The following is a 23,373-nucleotide window of genomic DNA, read 5'->3' as shown; positions in this document are numbered from 1 at the left end:
CTTTGTTAAAGGCAGTGGACACTATTGGTAATTACTCAAAATAATTATTAGCACGCAACCTTACTTGGTAACGAGTAATGGGGAGAGGTTGATGGTATAAAACATTGTGAGAAACGGCTCCCTCTGAAGTGGCATAGTTTTCGAGAAAGAAGTAATTGTACACGAATTTGATTTTGAGACCTCAGATTTAGAACTTGAGGTCTCGAAATCAACCATCTAAACGCAGACAACTTTGTGTGACAAGGGTTTTTTTTCTTTCATTATTATCTCGCAAGTTCGATGACCGATTGAGTTCAAATTTTCACAGGTTTTTTTTTTTTATGCATATGTTGAGATACACCAACTGTGAAGGCTAGTCTTTGACAATACCAGTAGTGTCCACTGTCTTTAGAAAGAGAAGGGGCTTGCCTCGTGTTCCTGGTTCGATTGGCTGCATATTGCACCACACCTTGTAAACTTTCCAAGGTGGTTTGATAAGGAATTGGTCTCATGCTTCAACAAACATAGCTCCACAATACCTTGCAGGAAAATACTGAATGTTGAAGTGCCTTGAGCGTCACTGAGTGACGGATATTAGTGCTATATATAGAATCCACAACTATTATTAAAAATGGATCATTCAATTTGTTATTTTTGATTGTCAATAAGACTTGATTACCGTTGGTCTGCATTCAAGTGGACAATGAACTTGACACATTGTAGTTAGGCACTACATGAAGACACAGTACAGACAATGAAACAGTTAACGCTATATAACTCCATCAAAGCGAATGAGTCAGTGTGTCAGGAAGTTTTCAATCATAGCCTCTTGTAATGTGCTTACCTGACCATGCACAAAATGTTGACTGCAAAATTCCCCGGCTGTGCATCGAATGCCTGAAATTACAGGCTATGGCCTCTTGTATCCTTTGATAAGTGATACAAACCAAAGTTTTGTATGGTTTTTCTTCTATGGGAAAACATGTGGCCTTGCCCCCATAGACTGTGCAAGTCTCTCGCGGATCGAAAACGAGAAAGTAACTTGAATGTTAGCTGTATTTTGCTATGATACCAAATTTGCTTTTATATTTTGGTAAGCCATGACCTCTATAACATTTGAAAGTGACAGCAACACATACCAAGGTTTTCCATTGAAATAAACCCCTTTTCCTGAAGAAAAAAAACCACCCCCATAATAGACTGTGCAAGTCTCTTGCAGATTGAAAATAAGAAAGTATGGTATTGAAAGTTGTATTTTGCTATGATACAAAATTTACTTTCTAAATTTTGTTCATAAAAAAGTCTTGAAAATAGAAATGCCGCAGCAATTTGGAATAGGTAAAATTTTGCTATATTTTATATGATACCATGATTGGTTAAAATTAAAATTGAAACAAAATTGAAACTTGGGATAAGAGTGCTTATTTTTTAGAAACCCCATTTGGCAATCATGCCCAGATTTTTCTTTCACAATAATTCGATACAATTTGTATAGCCAAAAACTGTAGCCAATATGGTCAGAACAAACTTGATCCCAGAAGTTGGAATACGAAATAGGCTTGCACAGTCTAGTGTGATACAGCAACTTTTCAGAGAGCAAGTACTTCTTGAATTTAATAGAAATGAAAAGAAAGAAAGAAAAAGGACAGTTCATCAGAATTTTAAATATGAGGGAGACGTGCACAGTCTATTACAGGATTGAAATTCCAAGCCTGTATCATTAACATTAGGCCAAGTAAAAAAAAAGTTGATCATCCGGGTGTTTAAAAAGAGAGGAGGACAAGGTTTTTTAAATTTTGTAAAAAAAAATTCAAAGGTGTCTGCCAAGCATTTTAATTCAAATTGGTCACCATTCTTTAGTTTAAAGTCACCACTTACTTTATGTAGTTACAAGTTCTTTAAAGATAAGTAAGTCAAATGTGAAATGCACAGACAATTTACAATAAAAAAAAAAAAAAAAAAAAAAAAAAAAAAAAAAAAAAAGTAAAATAAAAAAAGTAAAAGAAAAAGGATGCGGCCTCAAAAAAGGATGCGCGGGAGGGGACGATCAACTGGTACTATTTTTTTATTTGGCCTTAAGTGAATATGAACCGATTGTGGCTAAAATCACGCTTTGTTGTGATCTTGTATTACCAATGGCTGCAAGTTCGCTAATATCAATAGAGCATTGTACATTACTTAATAGCTGTGAAATCTAAACCTTGCAGCAGGATCCTTCATGGCAGACAAGCGTTAATTTGGCAATTCGGTTTCTTTGCAGGTGTTTTTTTTTTTTATCATCAAGCTAGCAGCTCAGTTTGTTTGATAAGGTTAATTGGTCATTAGGGAGTTATAAAAAAGTGATAAGCTTAACCCCAAATATTGGACTTTGGTGTGGGGTTTTGTCCCCCCCCTGCTATTAATAAAGTAAATATTATGCGCTGAAAAAAACTAAAAATAAGTAAAACAATGTTTGGCTGCTTCTCTGGGTCTGGGCCATCTCTGGAAAATCAAAGCCAGATTTCTTCATGCATTTATTTTGTTTCCATGGTGATAGCACATGTGACATCACAGTTACGCTTGGTGTTTGGCAATTCAAATGAATTTAGTGAATAAAAGTGAGGACAGAGTTTGCAGAGTGTAGAGTTGTCTGGATTGGGTATTTTGTGCAAAGATAAACTCATACTCGGCCCACAGAAAAAAATCCATGCTTGATAACCAATGCTTAACTCTTTATTCGATATTTTCCAAGACTTAAAGAAAAAGTGAAGTGGGCAACTTTGTACGTGCAGCAGTGTTTGTCCATAATTGGGCACTAGTCTGCAACTGGGCTCAATTGGAAATCTCACATAGCTTTCCATTTATTAGTTAGTTTGTTTGGATTGTGACACGCCAAGTGAGTAACTCACCATAAGTTTTGCACTTTGCACCGTGTAACAAAAAAGGCCTTGTTTACATACAGAAGTGAAAGAAACGGACAAAGTTTGCACAAATAATGTTGTGCAAGTTATACATACATTTTACATCTATTACTAATATCAGAGAATGGCATCACAGCTGCTGTGCATTCTCATTAGCCATGAACCAGCCTTCTACACATACAGGCAATGATAAATTATTACCTGTTCTTAAGTGTATATTTCTTATCGTTATTGACCTTTGATATTTGACCTTTACCCCCTTAGTCTCTTCTTCAAGACCTTGAGGAGAAGCATCCACAGCTGGATGAGCTGGTGAGCAGAGCCAAGACACTCCAGCTGGAATCAAAGGCAGAGGGCAGCAAACAGATGCTACAGGAAAAGGGTATGACAGATTTCACTATTCCCACTATTTCACTTTCCAAATAAGAAGTTCTTTCTATAAAGTTGTAGTAAGTATAAAATTGTCAATCTTTCTCTCCACTTTTCCGTGTAATTACAGACTGTCCCGAGCCTTTACCCCCTGGACAGGATGCTAGTCCATCGCGGTTTACTCCCCAGTTTGCCGCTACCCATTTGTACTCCTGGGTGGAGAGAAGCACCTGGGTTCTTTTTCTTGCATTGCAACACGTACATTTAGGACCAGCAGCTTTTTGGTCCCATCCGGAAGGATGATAATAATGATAATAATTACCAATAATGTCATCTTCCTCTTTTCATTTACAGTTGACAAGCTACTAGACCTGTGGAACAGTGCCTCTCTCCGAGCTGGTGCCCGCTCCCGCAAGCTGGAAGCCATGCTGACAGACTCTCAACAGTTTCATGAACTGACCGACGAACTCTGCAACTGGCTCGGCAAGATGGAACAGACCCTCGACAGCTACGCACCGGTAGGCAACGAGGTCAATGCACTTCAGTTCCAACTGGAATCACAAAAGGTGAACATGCTTGACCGGTCGGGGGGGTGGAAATGGTTCCGCGAGGCTGATTTTGTTAAGCATTCCTTTGCACCGATAAAATGGAATTTATAGAATTTATAGAATTGTGTGTGGGTAATTACATGACAAATCAGTATGAGTAGTTTGATCGTGTTTGTTGTAATTACTCTATAAAGTTCAGTAGCAAGAAGTCTTTGATTTCACAGTAATGACGTTTTCATTGTGAAAAAGCTGTGCCAGGTTCAGGGGGACGGCTCACAGTTGTTAAGCATTCCTTTCCACCGATTAAATGCAATACAGAGAATTGTGTTTGGGTAATTACATGACAAATGCAATCAGTATGAGCAGTCTGATTGCAGTGGTTGTAATAAGTCGTAAAAGTGCAATAGGCAGAAGTGTTTGATTTCACAGTATTAAAGTTTTCATTAATAAAACAACTGTTTTACTAGGGATGGCTGAAACTATACAATGGACACTGGTGAGTATGTTTCATTTTCAAAACAGGATTTTAGTGATTTTGAATTGAGGCTTGGTTTCCTCTTGGAACCTTCCAGCCTTTTACTGTTTACCCCTCTAAACCCGGCTACCTCTTGTCCCTCGTGCACCCAGGGGTTCCTCGAGGAGGTTGAGCAGTGGAAGCCGTGCATCGATGCTGTAAATGAGTCGGGAGAGAGACTGATTGTGGATTACAATGCTGATGATACCAATCGCATCCGCCAAATACTGGACAATGTCAGAGACAGGTGGACGGTCATATGCGACAGGTGAGGAATATTAAATAGATGTTAAATTTGCATAGAGGATAAGAAATATTAATCTCCCCCCCCCCCCTCAAAGTATAGGATTCTAGCCATCAGCCAATCTCGGTGGTCTAGTTGGTATAGACACTGCTCTAGAATGGCAACGGTCATGGGTTAGAATCCCACCCTAGAATATGCACGTGACTTTGTTCACAGAACTCAAGAAAGTACTGTAAGTATACAGAGCTAACACACATCGGTGTACCGTACCCGATATGGCAGAAGGTATCCCCTCTTACGTTCCCCTCACAAGTTTCCTCCTGTGCAGTAGTTACCCCTCCCTTAGGCCACATAAAATGTTGATCGTCTTTTATTTTTTGCGGATGGGGGAGGGAGGGAGGTTTATTTTTATTTTTTTTTTTTTTTTACTATAAGTTTTGTTGACATGCCAAATATGAAATCAAGAATAAAAAAATCATAACAATCACTATAAAACAGAGGGTTTGTGTGTTTTTGATGTTTTCAATAGTTTTGTCAAACAAATTTTACTCCTAGATGACATTTTCTGTAAACTTTTTCAAACAACTAAGCACAGTGTAGCCCAAGTAAATATTTGAAGACATGGTCTTGCTTTGGCAACATGAATAAAAACCTTTTTTAAACATCTTTTCAAACCTGTACATTTAAAAAAAATATCAGCTGAAAAGGTTGTTTTTTATGAAAAAAAAAAAAAAAATGGGGTCGGGGGTTTTGAACGGTCGGGCGGGGACGATAAACAATTTTTTTTATTATGTGTATGTGGCCTTACAGGCACTGGACACTATTGGTAATTACTCAAAATAGATGTTACCATAAAAACTTACTTGGTAACAAGCAATGGAGAGCTGTTGATAGTATAACAAAGTTGTTAGAAACTGCTCCCTCTGAAGTAATGTTGTGTTTGAGAAAGAGGTAATTTCACACTCAAATATTAAAAGACTTCAAGCCTGTAGCCTTTTATTAGGCATCTGAAAGCACACAAATTTGTGCAGCAAGGGTGTCTTTTCTTTCAGTATTCTCTTGCACTGTCGATGACCGATTGAGTCCAAATTTTCACGAGTTTGTTATTTTATGCATATGTTGGGATACACCAAGTGAGAAGACTGGTCTTCGGCAAAAACCAAACGTTTCCAGTGTATTTAATAGAGGAAATGACTCCAATATTACACTAAAGTCAGCAATGACTTTCATCTCCTATAATCTGAATACTCATTCCACAGGTCAAACCAACGATTACACGAGATAGAGGAAACACTGCGGTCCATGCAGGATCTGAACTCCCAGTTGATGTATTTCTTTAGCTGGCTTGAGGAGCTGGAGCAACCCATCGACTCCCTCAAACGAGAGACAGACAGCGAGGCCGCCATGCAGGACAAGGAACAGGTGGAGATCTGGTTGCAACAACACGGGGTAAGTCCAGCAGTTAATATGGGTGGCTTGTGTAAAGCACTCACCTCTCACTTATGTGGCCCTGGTTCGAATCCCAGTTATAGCTGAGTGTGAGTAGAGTTTTATTAGTTTTGGTTTTTACCCATACACCCATGTGTGTTAGCACTGTATACTCAGTACTTTCCCGAGTCCTGTGAAAAAATATCACAGGCATGTTACTCGGATTCGAACCCATGACCCTTGCAATTCTAGAGCAGTGTCTTACCAACTAGACTACCGAGGTTGCCCGGCAGCTAGAGTAGAGTTATCGAGTGGTTCTCTCCTATGGCACAAGGGTGAAAATGCCTTTAGTTGTAAAGTTGTTTTGTTGGTTCTAGTAATGGATTGGATTTGTCCCTTTTTTGATGCAAGAGTCACATCAACTCAGTAAAGTAACGATAGTTTAAATAGTGCTCAGTGATGTAATCGTGATAACAACGAGCAAACATGGTATTATGTCTGCTACGGTCTGATTTACGATTTCGTTTTGCTCTCAGAAAAATAAGGGAAAAACAAAATTGTCTTAAAATATCCTGAAAAGTATATAAAGCCTGTACTATTTGGTTATTTAGAAAAACTATTTGTAATGCTGATTTGGAACTAGTAAGTTGCAATGTATTTGTTTGAGTTTGAGTTCACCAGAAGAGGATGCCCAATCCTCCACCAGCTTGTTGGATCTAATGGTTCAACCGATTTCTTTTTAAATCTCTTGTTTTGACTTTGCCCCAGTTGCCCACACAATTGCCTTTGCCCCTCTCCCTCAAACAAATAAAATTTAAAATGAAAATGATTAGTTTTTGCCAATGTCTGTATGCAAGGTTTGTTCATCATTCCTTGATAAAAAAATTAAAAACATTTAACGTGGGAAACGTGGATTGAAATTCCAAATATGGTTCAAAACTACAAATAAGGGATAAAGAATGCCTGTTTACGTAAACACAAGAATTCACCCGGCTTTTATTGTCAAAAATGTGACCATTGAACAACACCTTTTGCCTCTTTTTCCTTCAAAGTTTGTTGATAAAAAGAATTTCAAAACCAAATGTAAAAAATGTTGAGATGTTTGTGAACATCCGTCTGTCCTGGTATTTGTTTGTGTTCATTTGATATGTACATTTTCCAGGTGCATTGTATCATTGTGGAGTCCGTTGTCACATTGTGTTTGGTCAATCAAGCTCTGATAAATACCACCTAATTGTCTACTCTAAGATCCCGGACAAACCTCAAGTTAGTAGAAATTAATTTGGAGTAATCCCGAATTAAGTCCTGAAGTAACATCAACAAGACGGTTAAGCTACAGTTTGACCTGAGTAAGGCTTGAATTACCAGTGGGCATTAAATCCCGCTTAATTGAATTTCAGAGCCATGTTTCCTGGAGGCATTCCTTTATAGTGTGATATATAAAAGTCAAATTAAGGGCAAGAGATTTATATTTCAGGGATAGCTGGAAAGCCTCTTATACAAGAGCAGGGTTCCATGACCATGCAGGACCCAATTTCATAAAGCTGTTAAGCATGAAAATACTGCTTTGGAAAATTCTATGCTAAGCAAAAAATAAGTGGGGTACTAGTCAAAACAGTGCAAACTTAATGGAATATTGGCTGTTAACCAGTTTCTGCTAAGCAATATTTCTCTGCTTAGCAAATTGTTGTGCTTTGTGAAATTGGGCCCTTTGCACAATTTCATTAAGCTGCTTTAAGCAAAAGAAAGTAGCTAAGCACAACAAATTTGTATTTACCTGAACAAGTTTACCTGCCAATATACCATGTCCTTTATACCATCGTTGACTGGTGTCTTGCAATATTTTTCTAAGCGGAAATGTTTGTATTTGATCTGGAGTTTGTGATGTGTAGAGTAAGATCGCAACTTTCATCCTCACAATCTAAGCAAGAAATGAGGGCTGAGTGGTCAAGCTCTCTGGGCTTAAACGTTTTGGTGTTTTTGGTTGTCAGAGGTTCGGGTCCAGGTCTTTAGACTTGTATCCTTACAATTAAAAAGTATTGCTTCATCCTTCAGATAGAACATAAATCTGTGGGTCCCCTTTGTTGTGTATTGGACATACAAGAATTGAATTGGCTATTGTGAAGGGGTTTGCCCATGTGTGTCTGGCAGTTGCTGCTGAATGCGACACAGCACCTGGGATAACCTTTATAGTAAAAATAAAGTTTCCCCACATTAAGTTTGTTTTCAAAGGTGCATACATGTTTGTTAGAAAGAAACATTTAAAGGCACTGTACACATTTGGTAATTGTCAAAGACCAGTGTTCTCACTTGGTGTATCCCATCATAAATTCAGCATAAAATAACAAGCCTGTTAAAATTTGGGCTCAACCGATCATTGAAGTTGCGAGAAAATGATGAAAGACTAAACACCCTTGTTGGAGGAATTTGTGTTCTTTCAGATAGGAATAAAAGACTTCTAGCTTTTTTAAAAGTCTTTTAATATTTTAGTGAGAAATTACCTCTTTCTTAAAAACTACGTTACTTCAGAGGGAGTCGTTTCCCACAATGCTCATTACCAAAACAGTTTTTAAGTTAATATTTGTTTTGAGTAATTACCAAACGTGTACCTTCCCTTTAACATTGTTCAGTTTCTGTGCTTGATCTTAAACTATAGAAAACTAGAGAGCCCCCCACTGATTTAAGACATAAAGGAGTCCTTTTAGATAATCCAAACTCAACTGTGTATAAAAATAGCTGCAGTCACATATTTAGTTTAATAACGTAAACAACCAAAACCCCAACAAAAATATTAAAATATTCAAGAAATGCTCTTAGCGTAAACTGGAAGCCAAAAGGTAAATTAATAAACAGTTTGGTGTTTACATTCCATCCTTGCCTCACACTGAATCCATCAAATAACTTTCAAAGCAGAGGTGGATTGTTGATGATGACTTCTTCTTTTTTCGCCAAGTGACACAAGAAAGAACCCTTGGCAGGCAGTATTTCAATCACTCCTTCTGATGTTTAGCTCGCGGCATTTCCCAACCCTTCTCCCCGCTGAATTTATGACCGCATTTTTAGGGTTTTTTTTGTGACAATCACTGTATAAAGAAGAAGAAAAAATCTATCAGAATGACACCAGATGGTGGATGCTGGTGTTGTGGGGGAAAAACTATGACCTCATAAAATGTTGGGTCATTAGCTAGTCTCATTCCAGCCACATTCCAGCTGCTGATTGTTAATGTGTGGCTGGCAGTGTGGACTAGTCTCCCTAGAGACGCTGCAGACAGAAGTTCAATGCTGTACAAATGAGATTTGCCATCAGACACACCAAAGAAAATTACCATTCAGTCTTATGCTCTCTTGTCAGCTTCCTATTATTTTTTAGTGATCCAGGTGGAATGCGTGGGAACGCAGACTGTAAAATAAAATTTATGAGGCTGATTATACTATTGGAAATAATGCGCATGAGAAGAGAATGGGCCACTGATTTGAACAAGTGTAGCATGGCTTAAACAATGAACACCTCATAAATTTGAATGATTTATTGAGGTTTTTTTCCCCCCTTGGGAAAGTAATTAGAAAGATTGTTAGGATTAAGTTTAATCAAATCCTGACCAGGGCTCAATTTCACAGAGCTGCTTGAGAGCTGCTTCCAAATATTTCGGAAGTGCAACTTTCACAGCGAAAACAAAGCTGTGACCCCAAATTTGCTTTGCATGAAGCATTCGCAGTAATGAGCCAAACTCTAAACAGGTTTGCTTATTGGATATCTTCTATAGGGTTTGAGGCATTGCATGGTGAGGTATCAATATATATATTTGGTTTGCGGTAACACCATGTGGGTATCTACTTGCCAGGTAGAGTTTGTTCTTAGAGAACTGTCTTGCTTAATTCTACTACCGCGGAGTAGGTCGTCGGGTGTTTGGGAGACTTCTCAGTTCTGAAAAGAACTGTCCTGCTTATTAACTATTACCTGTGCGGATGGTAAAGAATAGGCTGGGACTTCTACTTTAGCTTATAGGATCGTAATTAACTGTACTACCGCGGAGTCAGTTCTTGGGTTGGTCTCAACGTTTTGACTAGCTTGCTCTGGATATCTTCTGTTGTTGGTAATTCCATGTTTTCCTCCTGGGCTAAATTCCATTAATTTTTTTTTAAACAGAAATAGGCTGCCAGTCAAAATTACATTACTAATTTTACATTGTTGTGACTGGTGCCCCACTATTTTTTGCTGAGAAAATTGCTGGGCAGTATTTTCTGCAATATTATAGCTTTATGAAATTAGTCCCTGGCCCTTTGATGACCAGCAGACCCAATCATCACTAAACCTGAAGTGTTTTGGATGAGTGTGTTGTTATATGTAATCACTTGTCAGCTGAACAATTCTGTGAAAAACCACAACTGATATTGTCTGACTAGCCACAGATGATTTAATATGTTCATAGAGAGAGGGCTATCTGACCTGAATCTGTAGCTGGCTTTGTGCTTGATGTTATGCCAGTTTGATATTGTTTGTTTGTTTGTGTAGTAGGTGATGGTAATGTGTAGAAAACAAAACATGGATGTGTGGTTAACAGTTTTTACCACGCCTGTAGCTGGTCAGTAATGTGAGTGTTTTTGTATATTTAGTCTAGATTGTTGCTATAGTATTGGATCATGGCTCAATTGTTATCTTCTCTGAAATGGATAGGACCTCAGTTAGCATCATAAAATAAACAAGCTCAGTATAATACCCCATGGTAGAAATAGAAACCATCTGTAAATAATGGTGGTCAGTTTTGCTGTTTGAAGGTGCAGTAATGGGGATACTCCAATTTAAGCCTACATCATGCCAAGTCTTTGAGTTTCAGTTTTGATATATTGTAATATATATATTTTTAGCCTTTGAAAAAGACTCTGCTAGGGTCGAAATTGGGCCATTTACTATTTTTTGTAATAATAGTCCATAAATGTTTTGTTCATTTTTAAGGAATATCTCGTCCAATAGAATAATAGATTTGGTAAAAAACAAGCTTTGAAAAACAAACATTTATAAATTGCAATTACTTTGTCCCAACTCTGGAATTGTTTGTCCATAAACAAGTGTCTTTCCCCTGTGTGTGTTTGTGAAAACCCACATTGATAATACGTAGACATTTACCAAATTGGCCAAATATGGTAAATATATGTGTGGGTTTTTGTTTAACCACGCTGCTGTATTTGGGCATTCTGATAATTGTCTCACTACAGTGCACATCATGTGCATTAAAGTGAATAATTTAAGTACATCATGTACTCTATTTCCACTACACACTGATGAGTAATAAATGCTGCTTGGCGTACTGGAACCTAGAGCTTTAAAAATGTGTAGCAGTTCAGGGATATATTTAATACATGGCAGTAATAGGTCATCAGAGATCCTGTAGGAGGGAGCCACATTATGAGCTCATTTCATTCTGCTTTTGAATGCCAATGCAGTGACTCAGAAAACAATACTTCCCACCCCTATTACTAGAATGAATGCAACCACATGAACTTTGTATGAAGAGGACACTTGTTAAAGTGAGGATTGTTCTATTATTGCAACGGGGAGATAAAAACCTTGAAAGGGACTATCCTGTTTCCATACAGGAAAATGTTTACTTTAGAGAAGAATTTTGTTTGGATTGGTTCTCACTGGAGGAGATACAATTGCTGGTTAAAGAAAATATATTACACTACTGTGAACGCCCAGGTTGACTTTCAATGACTAAAAATTTAAGTACATGGTACAAAAAACCTGACTCCATTCTCTGCACTCGGTAAAGATGATAGCATCACCAGCCTTTTTTTGCTGACCGGTACTAGGTACCCAGTACCCATTCAAGTGGAGAAAGAGACACACCACAATTTCATAAAGCTATTTAGCAGAAAACACTGCTTTACAAATTTCTTAGCTAAGCAAGAAATGAGTAGGGCACTAGTCGCAACAATGTAAACTTTTATGGAATGTTGGCTGACAACCTGTTTTTGCTGAGCAAGATTTTCCTTTGCTTAGCAGGTTTGTGTGCTTACAAGTTACAGGCTTTATGAAATTTGGCACTGCTGGTTCATATTGCTGTACATCAAGCCCTATGGAGGTTTCCATGGTGTAAAGTGTACACCCTGGTTCATATTTCTGTGAAGGAATTCATCATCATCATCAGACAGCCTTCCTCTCTTATGAATGGCTGCTATTGTTACCCAAAGAATGTCCCGGTGTTTTGACACAGATAAAGTTTTATTTTATTTTATTGGAAGATGGTTCACCCCTAATCACCTGTGCCCAGCAAGATACCATGCCCAGGAACAAACTATTAGGGCCTTGTAATAATAATCCATTGTTACCCGGAGGGTGGAAAACAGAAAGGGACCGTTTTTGTTTTCGTGTCCTTGTGTTTTGTTGTATGAGCCTGAATTCCTGTGGTGGGAAGTTGATTGACTTTTTATAAATCGATGGATGGAAAAATCATGAACATTTTGTGCATGTAAATCTGGTATGAGTTGTGATGTTTATGAAATACACCTCCATGATGAAAAGAACCACTGGAAATTATAGGTAATCACTAAAAATAATTGTTAGCATAAAAACTTACTTGGTATACGAGCAATGTAGAGACAGCTTTCTCTGAAGTAACATAGGTTTTGAGAAAGAGGCCTATAGTTTCTTGCTCAAATATTAAAAGACTTCAAGCCTGAAGTCTTTTTATTAGGCATCTGAAAGCACACAAATTTATGCAACAAGGGTGTTTTACCTTTCATTATTTTCTTGCAACTTCAATGGCTAATTGAGTCAAAATTTTCACTGATTTGTTCTTTCATGCATATGTTGGGATACACCAAGTGAAAATACTGGTCTTTTACAATATTATCAAGGGTGTCCAGTGCCTTTAACAACTCAATGTTTTGATCAACATCCTGAAGGCGACTAGATCGAAAGGTCAAGTTAATTAAATTATGAACGAGGGAACGCAACTTATAGTTCTTTTCCTAACCACCGCAACTCATAGGAAATTACCAGATCATATTCCAACCATGCAAAGTTTCAAATCCTACATAAAATTTGCACTGTTCATAAATATTTTTTTTAACCTTAGAGGAAAAACGATGGAGAAATAATCGCCATTTACTGAAACCATTGAGGCTTAAAATACACGATGTAGATCAAAGACTGTTTTATTTTCACATCAAGTTTTCTGATCAAGTTTATTTTCACAATCAGACAGTAAATAAATCAAATATTGTATTGTAAAATAATGATAAATTTTCCTGAAAACTTGTGTTGTATGACAACTTGATGTTTCGATGATTGGTATCCAACCAACTTCATACAAACATGCTCTACATTGACGTGTTTTTATTTAAAAATATGATATAAAAAACACAATTTTTTCTTGTGAACACCAAATCTGTAATAGGATATTGTGACAGTTTTTTCCAAGCCAACATTACTCCCACCAGAAATTTAGCTTTCAAAATGGTGCAGCCAAGATTATGATGGTGATGATGTCACTGGTGGACTGGGTCAATACGTGATTTAGCTAATTGAATGAAGATTAGCAGAATATACTGCACAAACATCAAGATTACAACAGCTCTTTTCAGAGCCAGCACTCCTCCCATAAGAGTTTTACACAAAGTTGTACCCGCAAGTTTACCAGTATTAGTTACTTCCTATTAATATCCACACTACATAATCCACACCATGCAAAGATTCAAACGTCACTTTTGCCCTTGAGTTTTTCTAAATTATGCAGAAAAATGGAACTTGCTGGTACTTCATCATATTTAAAAATTAACCCCCTCATAGTTTACATATAATAAAACACTATTTATTTATGTTTGAATTCTAAAGTGGAAAAGAACAAGGAACAACTCAATCATTTAACATGGCCACATAATGACACAGTTTATATTATAAACATAGGGAGTCACTTTGGAAGCAGCATGTCAGCATCCCATGCTGGTTTTATACACAAGCATTTAGGAACCAGTCTGACATCACCTGGGGTATAAAGAGAGCCACACCAACCATCTCCTTGCAATACATGCAATACCATACCACCAGACACACAACCCTTTTATTCTGGAGTGACCAAGAGAAACCAAAACCTTAATCCACTTCAGGGCAGAAGGGCTTTTCCTGTATCCCCCAGACCCTGAGGCTGATTAGGGATTGCTTGACGGGGCAAGAATCTGCAGTGTGTGGTGATGCCACCAGAACAAGAGCTCCATTCATGTGGGAACAGATCCGCGAGGTGAAGTTATGTACAGAGGAAAGGACAAGTACAAAGTGTACATACTTAAAACATTTGTAAACACCTGGTGGGTGATAGAAATGCTGAAGGATATAGAACTTTATTGAGTAACAGGTGTAAAGAGATGTCTTAAATGGTTCCCTAGTCATTAAGAGCTGTAGCCAGTGTTTACAAGAAGCCATTACAATCTGTAAACAACGGATAGCTGAGCTGTAAAATCCACACAGATCGTGGTTGGGGAAAGCCGGTGAAATTGATGTAGGAGGGTTGTACTTGACTGCGCTGTCTCTTTTGTTGGCTACACACTGAAGTGGATTGCTTTTTGCGGAATTGATACCTAGGTGTGGTATTACAACATCGGCTGACTTGTGCATCAGGTGGACGCCCACTTCAAACTTTTTTTTCTCAAGGAGACAACCATTTTACTTGTGAACTGTTGTGGAAACACTTATGCATAATGCTGCAGTAGCTTCAGTGAAACTGGATATGTGTGGTGTTTGATACCTGGTGAAATTTAAAGTCTTCTCAACCCAAGGACTCCATCGTTGAGGAATTTTGTCAGGGAAGTACTTCAATATGTCACAGCTTGTTCAGTGCAAGGACCGCCTTAGAATGTCTGGATTATAGTGGCAATGGATAACTTAATAAATCTGGAACACAAGGGAAGCTGGTTTTGCTATTGGCATTGCCTGCTCTTTCTTATATAGGAATTTAATCTGCTCTGGTTCACGGGGGAGTAATGTTCCTCTTTGTCGTTGAGCACATACGTCTCGGCGGAAAGATTTAAATGTCATCGATGTTGAACGTCATCGATCTTCATTGATGCCGACTTGTCAAAGGTTTTTTAAAGCCAGATATGTATTGCCATGGTATTCCCTATCAACACATGGAAACCCTAGTTCCTAAGAGAATTTAAGAAACTGATGAGTTCAACATTTGAAGAACTTTTCAAACATTTCCTTTTCCCCAAAAGGAAAAACAATTTGATATGTTATTTTCTTGAACTGTTTTGAAAATACTGATAAAATTCGTCGCTTTTTTAAGAAAAAATATTATTTGGAATTGATTGGTTTTAATCCACCACTGATTTATGATACTCAGTTTCTACCTCAAGATATAAATTTATAAACATTTTCTCGTTTGGTTATCCCACTGGAAATGTATCTGAAACAACTTGGCCCGTACCATCCACTTTCCTATCACACACACATACACAGGTGACCTTTATTTTATGACAGACTCCCAAGGACTATACCTTGGTACTTGATAATTGTCCTGGGCGATGGCTTTGAACTTTGCTTCCCAGAGTTGATCTGCCAGTCGAGGACAACGTCGGGCACCACAAACCATCCCGAGTGCAATTGACTGGGGTGAAAGTTGTGTGTGGGTGAGAACCCCAAGCTCAATGGTGAGAATAGTACACCAGCAGTATAGTATAGTAGCAGACAGTGTGTGTAGGGTGGATCTGGTTGAGGTGTGATTCATAGACAAACACTAGAGATTGTGTACACACTGTTGGTGTATGGAGGGTATCCTGAGCACATGACTCCACTACAACAGTACAAAACAAGATAGGACAGTGTACTGAGGCTTGTGAAGGAAGCTCTCTGCTTGGGATTTGTGAAAGGTTGTACCGGTTTGGAGTGACACTGTTTGGTTTTTGCTACTGACTGACATCCACGGACATCGGCTACCATCATTACACAGTAGATGATTTTTAGGAGCAGAGAGGCATGTCATCCTCCTATGACTGCAGTGACTGATGTCGATACCACCCACCATTTTTATCTCATAATTTGGCGATGATCGTATTCAGCGGACTACGGGGTTACTGATTGGAAATTACAGACATGTGTGTCTTTTTAATGCGATAAAGATCAGAAACATCCACCGCTACTGGAATATATGTTTTGATAATATCCTTTTTGGATTTCGTTGAGGAACAGATTATCACCCTCGGATGTTATACTTCTTCTTTTCCGCGCTGAGTGATTACCAGTCGTCGAGTCGTCGCAACTTAATATCCGCACATCGAAATAAATACCAGCCTGGTATTTCAAAGTGTTGTGTCACACTGTCTGATCACCATCTGTTCGCCTCAGCATTCTGAGTAACAAAAAAACGCAACCGAATATCTTCTTTTGCGTATATGTTAATTATTCCGGGTCATTCGAGTCGTAGGTTGACTCCTTCTCTTACGGATTCATAGCTTAAGTGGAGACATTGTTGACTCGTTAGAAATTACCAGTTGTCTGGTTTTAATGAGCATAATGTTTGATCGCCAACCCAAGGAGAGTAAGCCTCCAGTGCAGGGCATCAAGTACACACCCATCACGTCAAACTGCTGGGAGTGGGAGGGCATTGACCTTGATCCCAACTGGGTAAGTTGTACCTTGAAATGGGCGTATCTAGAATAGAACACTGGGATTAGATTAATGGGCGAGCGGTTTGGGGTGTATTTTATAAGGAATGGCTGTAGGTAGGGACTCAGTGTATACACATTTTGGGGAGGTTTGAATTTTAATTTTGGTTGGGCAATTCCTAGGCAGCTGTAGCGGTTGTTACACATTTTGGGGTGGTTTGAATTTTACTTTTGGTTGGGCAATTCCTGGGCTGCTGTAGCGGTTGTTTGTTTTTTCACATTTTGTTTTTGTAAGTTTTGGTATTCTGTATGCATTCTTCTGCTTTTTTAAGCATTGACTAATAAAAAATAAGTAAATTAATAAATACAAAAAGTAAGCCTATATAAATAGATTAAATGGCTAAATCTGAAAGCAAACCTGTACTCTCCCTGGACCTTGGACTACTACTAGACAAATGCTTCTTTATAATCTGACAACCATTCATAATTCTCACCCCAAGTGATCTGGCTGCCGCGTTCAGTGGTGAAAGGCATACCTATTTATACGACAAGTAAAAAGGCTTGCAGGCTAGTGAAATGGCGCGCTAGTTGGTGCACTCCTGGAACTGTGAGGTACTGATCAATCCACTATAGCGAAACGTAGAAGTTCTAGGAGTAAATGGTGTTGCTGGTCAGTCACTGAAAAGGTTAGGTGCAGAGACACTAAAAATAATGAGAATTATTGGATGCATTGTAGATGTGTATCCCGAACCCAACTATTTGTCCCATTCATACGTTGCCACAGTGAATCCACAGAGCAGGTCGTTCAACAATGCCCTGTGGTTGCAATTCTACTCCCACATTAAAACACAAGATATTTGTTATGAACAAGCTCTTCATTGTTTGCTTCCTGGCTCCCAAACCTGACACCACAAACTGCACTTTAGCATGAAGAAAAACCATCATAACAAAAAGGAAACTCTAAAAAAAAAAAAAAAAAAAAAAAATAAATCATTCAGTCTAGCCACAAGTTTTTCTGTCTTGTTAAAAACATCAGCCTGTTTATGTCCTGTTTGGAAGTCAGTGTTAATTTTAAAGGGAGGATTTTCCTTTGATAATTACTCCAAAAAGTAATGAATATACAACCTAACTTGGTAAGAACCACTGCAGTTGTTGATAATGTATTACATTTTGAAAAACCATTCCCTTGAAAGGAATGTGGTTCAAGAGAAAATGATTCAAAAGTATTTCAATCTGAGAAATGTTTCTCAGATAGGGAATACTGATTACGATTATTATTCATATTAACAGTCCCTCATTATTATTGCCAATATCTCAAGAATGCTACCACCTTTTGAAATGTTATAATTTTCACATGTTATAGTTTTATTGTATACATTTCTACACAAATGATTGAACAGTTCTACAAAAACAAAGATAACATTTTGCCTTTAACTGTGGTAAAACCGTATATTTTTGCTGCTGGTCAGAGCACACCCCCCCCCCCCCCCCCCCCCCCGGAATTTCAAGGAGATATTTTAAGTTCTGAAAAGTTTGACTGATTGGATTTTTAGATACTGTAGTGTCAGCTTGGGATAAACAAGAGACAATCACTGCGTGGAGTCTCTCAGATTGTTCAAATAATTCCACTGAGATATTAATAGCCTATAATAAATCATGGAGAAAGAAAGTTACAAGACTACAAAGTTCTGAAGAGGTAAAATTTGTTAAACTTAAAGGAAGCGGGACTGTAAAAACGTCTAACTGGGTTTGGAAGCGAGAAATGAAAGATTTCAAAGAATGTAGTTACTAATAGTACTGTGGGTTGAACAAAGAAAATTTACGAGAGCGGGGCTTGAACCTGCGACCTAGATTAGCGTGCTGGAGCTCTACCAACTTGATAATTACTTAGTGTGCCCTTTTTGGCCAGTGTTTATTTCTTTTACCCAAAAGGTTAAAGAGATATTGAGACACAAATATTTTTAACTTCTAAATTTGTCTGAACTGCATCATGATCGTCTGAGTTTCCTTTGACGTCACCGTCAAACAAAGGTGTGTTTGTTCCGATAATATTAAGAATCCAGTGTTGTTGTTGCTTAGATCATCAAACCCATTTAACATTCTTCAGGTCAACTGAAGTGGAAAGATTCATTCACCTTTTTCCTGTTTACTTCAAAATGAAAAGTTTCCTTTTTTACTTCTTAAATAAAAAATCTCTCAAAAGATTCTGTTTCTCCACAGTCTGGTACCTTGTCTGGTGACTAACCTAAATGTCCCTAAAAACACAATAGACAAGATTCCAATGACTTATGATGACTATGCATGTGGGAAGTGCTATTGTCTGGGACATTGTCATTTCCCATGTCCGGGTCTCTTGGTGCCTTGGTGCCTCCATACCCTGTCTGTAGTGTTTGTAAATACATTGTGTGGCAGACAATGGGGACACTGTGTTACTGTGTTGAGGCGTTAGATGGGGTTACGTATCCCTGGATCAATATTTTTTTCTCCTGCTCTGCCTTTTCTTTGCTGGATATTGATTAGTCAACTCTCAGGGTTAGTGTAAACATTCCTTCTTAACCTCAATCCAAGAAAGTTAAATGACCCCTCCCCCCTAGAAATCACCTCTTACCTACAAGTCGGACATGGTGAGTTTTGACGAGTTAGATTTTCTGAACCCCCCCCCCCATCCTCTAGAAGTCATCTCTTACCTTCAAGTCGGACATGGTGAGTTTTGATGAGTTAGATTTTCTTAACCCCCCCCCCCCCCCAACTAGAATTCATTTCTTACCTCCGAGTACGACATGGTGAGTTTATTTGGTGAGAGTGTCAGAGCACTCACGTTAACTCTTATAGACGCCTGGTTTAAAAGGAGATTTTTTAAGCAGGGTTTTGCCCTTATTAGTTTTAGTGACTGGCCAGCAGGACCAGTTAGCTTGTCGCTTCTCTAATCTGTCAGCTCTTTCACTAGTCCATATTTCGAATAAAATAGGGATACTTTTCAACACTGAACTAGTCAGGCAAACCAATTGGAGTGGATTTTTACTGGTCCGAGGGTGTTTTCAGGGGCGTTTGGCCAGCGGACCACTGTTATGGGAGAACGCTTTTTAAGTAGTACTCTTGAACTCTCCCACTTGAATGATTTTGTTGTGGACACGTGGAAAATTTGTTTGCCTTCTTAAACACTTGTTCAAACCTCTTAGGTTTGTTGACCTAAGAGAACCTGTGGTGTGGCCGGGTGGTCAAGCACATCACACTAGACTGGACTCCAGCTCTGGTGTTTCTGATCAGCAGAGTATGGGTTCAAGTCCATGTCTTGACACTTCAACAATGGTTCATCAAGCTGTAGGTCTTATTGATTAAGCACATTAAAAAACCCAGTTACTCTTATAATCAGAGAAGGGGTTTACCCCAGTGTTTCTGCACCTCCGCATCTTGTAAACTCCGCAATCTTGTAAAGTTGTTACATAAAATGATCTCATAATTCAAGAATCTTATTGCCTGTCTCTTTGCGCATGTCTGAACTACTTACTGGAAATATTCATAATACTAAAAAGTTAGGTGATATTCCATAACTGCCTGAGCTTTTAAATTTCAATTCATATGAGCACTCAGACAAGTCACATCAGAATATCTAGTCATCGTCTTTGTATCAAAGCTTTGCGTAATGTTTTCATCAACCAAGAAAAGAAGAAAAATTCTGAGGTCTTGAAAAGAAAGTGTTGTGGCAGATGATGGAATGTGTCGTCCTGAGTGATGATCAGAAGTAAAGGGAATAAGTAATTGATATCCAGCTGGCCTGAGTGGGCAGCTGACTCCCTCCATTGTGAATGTGATTTGTATCATTGTAGGATGGTTGCAGGATCAATTCCAAGCCTTACAGTGGTATTCTTCCTATGGTGCTTCTTGTGAACCCTGCTGTTCACTGAAGTCCAATTCCTGATTTGGGGTCTAAACCCAGTAGTGATTGGTTTCCTAGCGTGATATTCACCCCTTGGTGTTTGTTGTGAACCCTACCGTTCATTGATGACCAATTCCTAGTTCAAGATCAAACCCAGTAGTGATGGTTTCCTAGCGTGATATTCACCCCTTGGTGTTTGTTGTGAACCCTACCGTTCACTGATGACCAATTCCTAGTTCAAGATCAAACCCAGTAGTGATGGTTTCCTAGCGTGATATTCACCCCTTGGTGTTTTTTGTGAACCCTACTGTTCACTGAGGTCTAATTCCTAGTTTAGGGTCTAAACCTCTCAGTTATGGTTTCCAAACATTATATTCTCCCCACTGTGATTGTGAACCCTTCTGTTTAACTGCTGACCAATTCCTGGAATGTGAACTCCGATTACAAGTCGGTTTCATTTCTGATCGAATCAGATTGTGGACATTCTGTCCCCTTCATAATACAATGTTTGCTTCATTCTAATTATGACATCTGTGGTTAGAGTTTGTCTCCGCCTGGCTAGCCTGTTCCGAGACAGTGAATACTACAAATGTAATGCCAACTCAGTATTAAAGGGAAGGTACACGTTTGGTAATTAATCAAAACAAATATTAACTTAAAAACTGACTTGGTAACAGGCATAGAAGAGCTGTTGACAGTATAAAACATTGTGAGAAACGGCTCCCTCTGAAGTAGCTAGCATAGATTTTGAGAAAGAGGTAATTTCTCTCTAAAACACAAGGGTGTTTACTAAAACACAAGGGTGTTTTTTCCCATTGTTTTCTTGCAACTTGGATGACCAATTGAGCTCAAATTTCCACAGGCCTGTTATGTTATGCATATGTTGGGATACATCAAGTGAGAAGACTGGTCTTTGACAATTACCAAACGCGGTCAGTGCCTTTAACTGGCCTTGCATTGCAGTTACCTAGTATCTCTGGCAGACCATGGGCAGACAGACCTACTTGCTTATTTAATTAGGGAGTCATTAGCAGTGTGTATCTCTTAAACAGTTAAATTGTCATTTGAGTTAGACATTAGGAGATTTAATTGGTGTCTTCATTTAATTACACTGCAGATGGGAAGACAGCATCTGGGTATAACTGTTTTCAAGTTAATTTCTTTGTTTGAAACCAGGCCAGGAAATGCCTGGAATTACATGGAGGCCATCGTCCTCTGTTGCCCCCTGGTATTGGCCTTGGTGCCCCTTCTTAAATTCCCTGTAGACTTAATTATTTTTGAATGGAAGTGCCCTTTGCAAAATGAAAATGGCCTTGCAGTCTCAAGGATGAAACCCCAGCCGTCGATTTCACCAAACTCTTCCTATTGAGGATTAATCTTAGGACTTAGGACGCATTCAGTTCTGTATCCAGATACGTAGGACGCATATTGAACTCATCCTAAGTTAAGACGGGTTACTCGCCCTAACTCGAGTTAGAATTAATCCTAGCGTTTTGTGAAATCGGCTGCAGGGCTATTAAAACAAATTTCAGTAGTGTCATAGTTGAGGTATCTATTATAGTACAATGGACTCAAGTCATTGGGGTGGGGGTTCAATTCCCTGTCATGATACTTGTGTCCTTGAGCTAGAAGACACTTAACTTTAATTGCCTCTCTTTACCCAGGAGTAAAATGGGTACCTGTGAGGGCAAAGATGGTTCTTGTGATTGAATTAGCTTGGTGTGTTGAATATAGCACAGGCTGCACACTCCTAGGGTACTGAGATGGAACGATATGAATGGCCCAATGACCGGGATAATATTCATGGGCCATTAGCGTAAAAAAGTGGCACATATACTAGGGCGATAAAAAAAAAATTCCATTATTTTAAAACCCTAACCAGCTATTAAATAAATAATATTAATGTTAGAGTGCCATAAGAGTAAATGAGTTATGAATTGGAGTGCAACATAACAAGCCACTGTTATTAATTTATTATTAGGTAAATAAGTCATGAAAGTCATGCATTTTCTCCCAAACTCGGCATTCAGTTTTGAAGTCGCAATTCTTTTCCATACACAAAAACAAACTCAAAGGAGTATCGTTCTTTTCCTTTTTAGGATCACAACATCCACTCAAACCACTAATTATAGTAAAACTACCCGTGGGGGAAAAAGAACATGCACAAATTAAAGGGCTAATTTTTAGTAATTTCCTCTCCATTAATACAAAAATATTTCCCACACACAAAAAATTGAACCCCACAATGTATGGTCATAACACTCCCTCCGGCAAAGAAACAAATTAACAGACAAGTCCGGTGGTTTACCACAGTGAACAAAACTTAACAATAAGGTGACCCTAGAGTGGTATTAAGTTCCTCAAAACACAGCTGGGTGAAGTCCTCGTATGAATGTCAAATTTTTGACAGCCCCAATAAAATGGCTTTACAAAGTTCTGCTTTCTATTTTAAAAAGAGGCTATATATGAAATGCAAGTATAATAAACAGTGGACCAGTTGTGCATGGTTGTCAATCAATTTCAGGGGCTTTTTGATTGAAGGAAATAAAGTTTGTTATCCATTTGTTTGGTTCTGAGTTATGGAGAAGTTTTCCCCCATTCTCTCAAGAGGCACCCAATAAATAAACTCCCATCCCATAGCATACAGTCCGAAATGCTAGATATTCAAATATACAAAACAGAAAAATACTTAAAAGTCTGTCATGTTAATACAGATACAGGAAAGATTTTCCATTGACTCTTGAACTGTAATCCTGTGCTCAGTTTGATATGGGGAGTCCCAGGGCCTGGCAAGTTATTCTCCCTCCTAATAAAAAAACACCCTACACTTGTGTAATTGTCCAAATGTCCGAGAATCAATCAATCTCCACTACAACTCTTGGCAAATAGGACCATATTTTGCAGGGCCTATG

The 23,373-nt window shown here is 38.5% G+C and overlaps 1 protein-coding gene across 2 annotated transcripts in view; it reads left to right on the top strand.

Annotated features, from left to right (window-relative positions):
• The window catches only part of LOC117297047 (dystrophin-related protein 2-like), a 74,580-nt gene that overhangs the window by 20,601 nt on the left and 30,606 nt on the right, over positions 1–23,373 (top strand). For both annotated transcript variants that reach the window (XM_033780171.1, XM_033780172.1), the window contains 4 exons: positions 3,144–3,261; positions 3,603–3,814; positions 4,424–4,578; positions 5,814–6,003. In XM_033780171.1, the coding sequence (XP_033636062.1) occupies positions 3,144–3,261; positions 3,603–3,814; positions 4,424–4,578; positions 5,814–6,003 (675 nt within the window). The remainder of the gene's footprint in view (positions 1–3,143; positions 3,262–3,602; positions 3,815–4,423; positions 4,579–5,813; positions 6,004–23,373) is intronic.

The sequence above is a fragment of the Asterias rubens genome, chromosome 11 (genome assembly GCF_902459465.1).
Source record: "Asterias rubens chromosome 11, eAstRub1.3, whole genome shotgun sequence".
Lineage (NCBI taxonomy): Eukaryota > Metazoa > Echinodermata > Asteroidea > Forcipulatida > Asteriidae > Asterias > Asterias rubens.
Note: the sequence above shows the minus strand (reverse complement) of the source record. Positions and strands in the feature narration are given on the sequence as shown.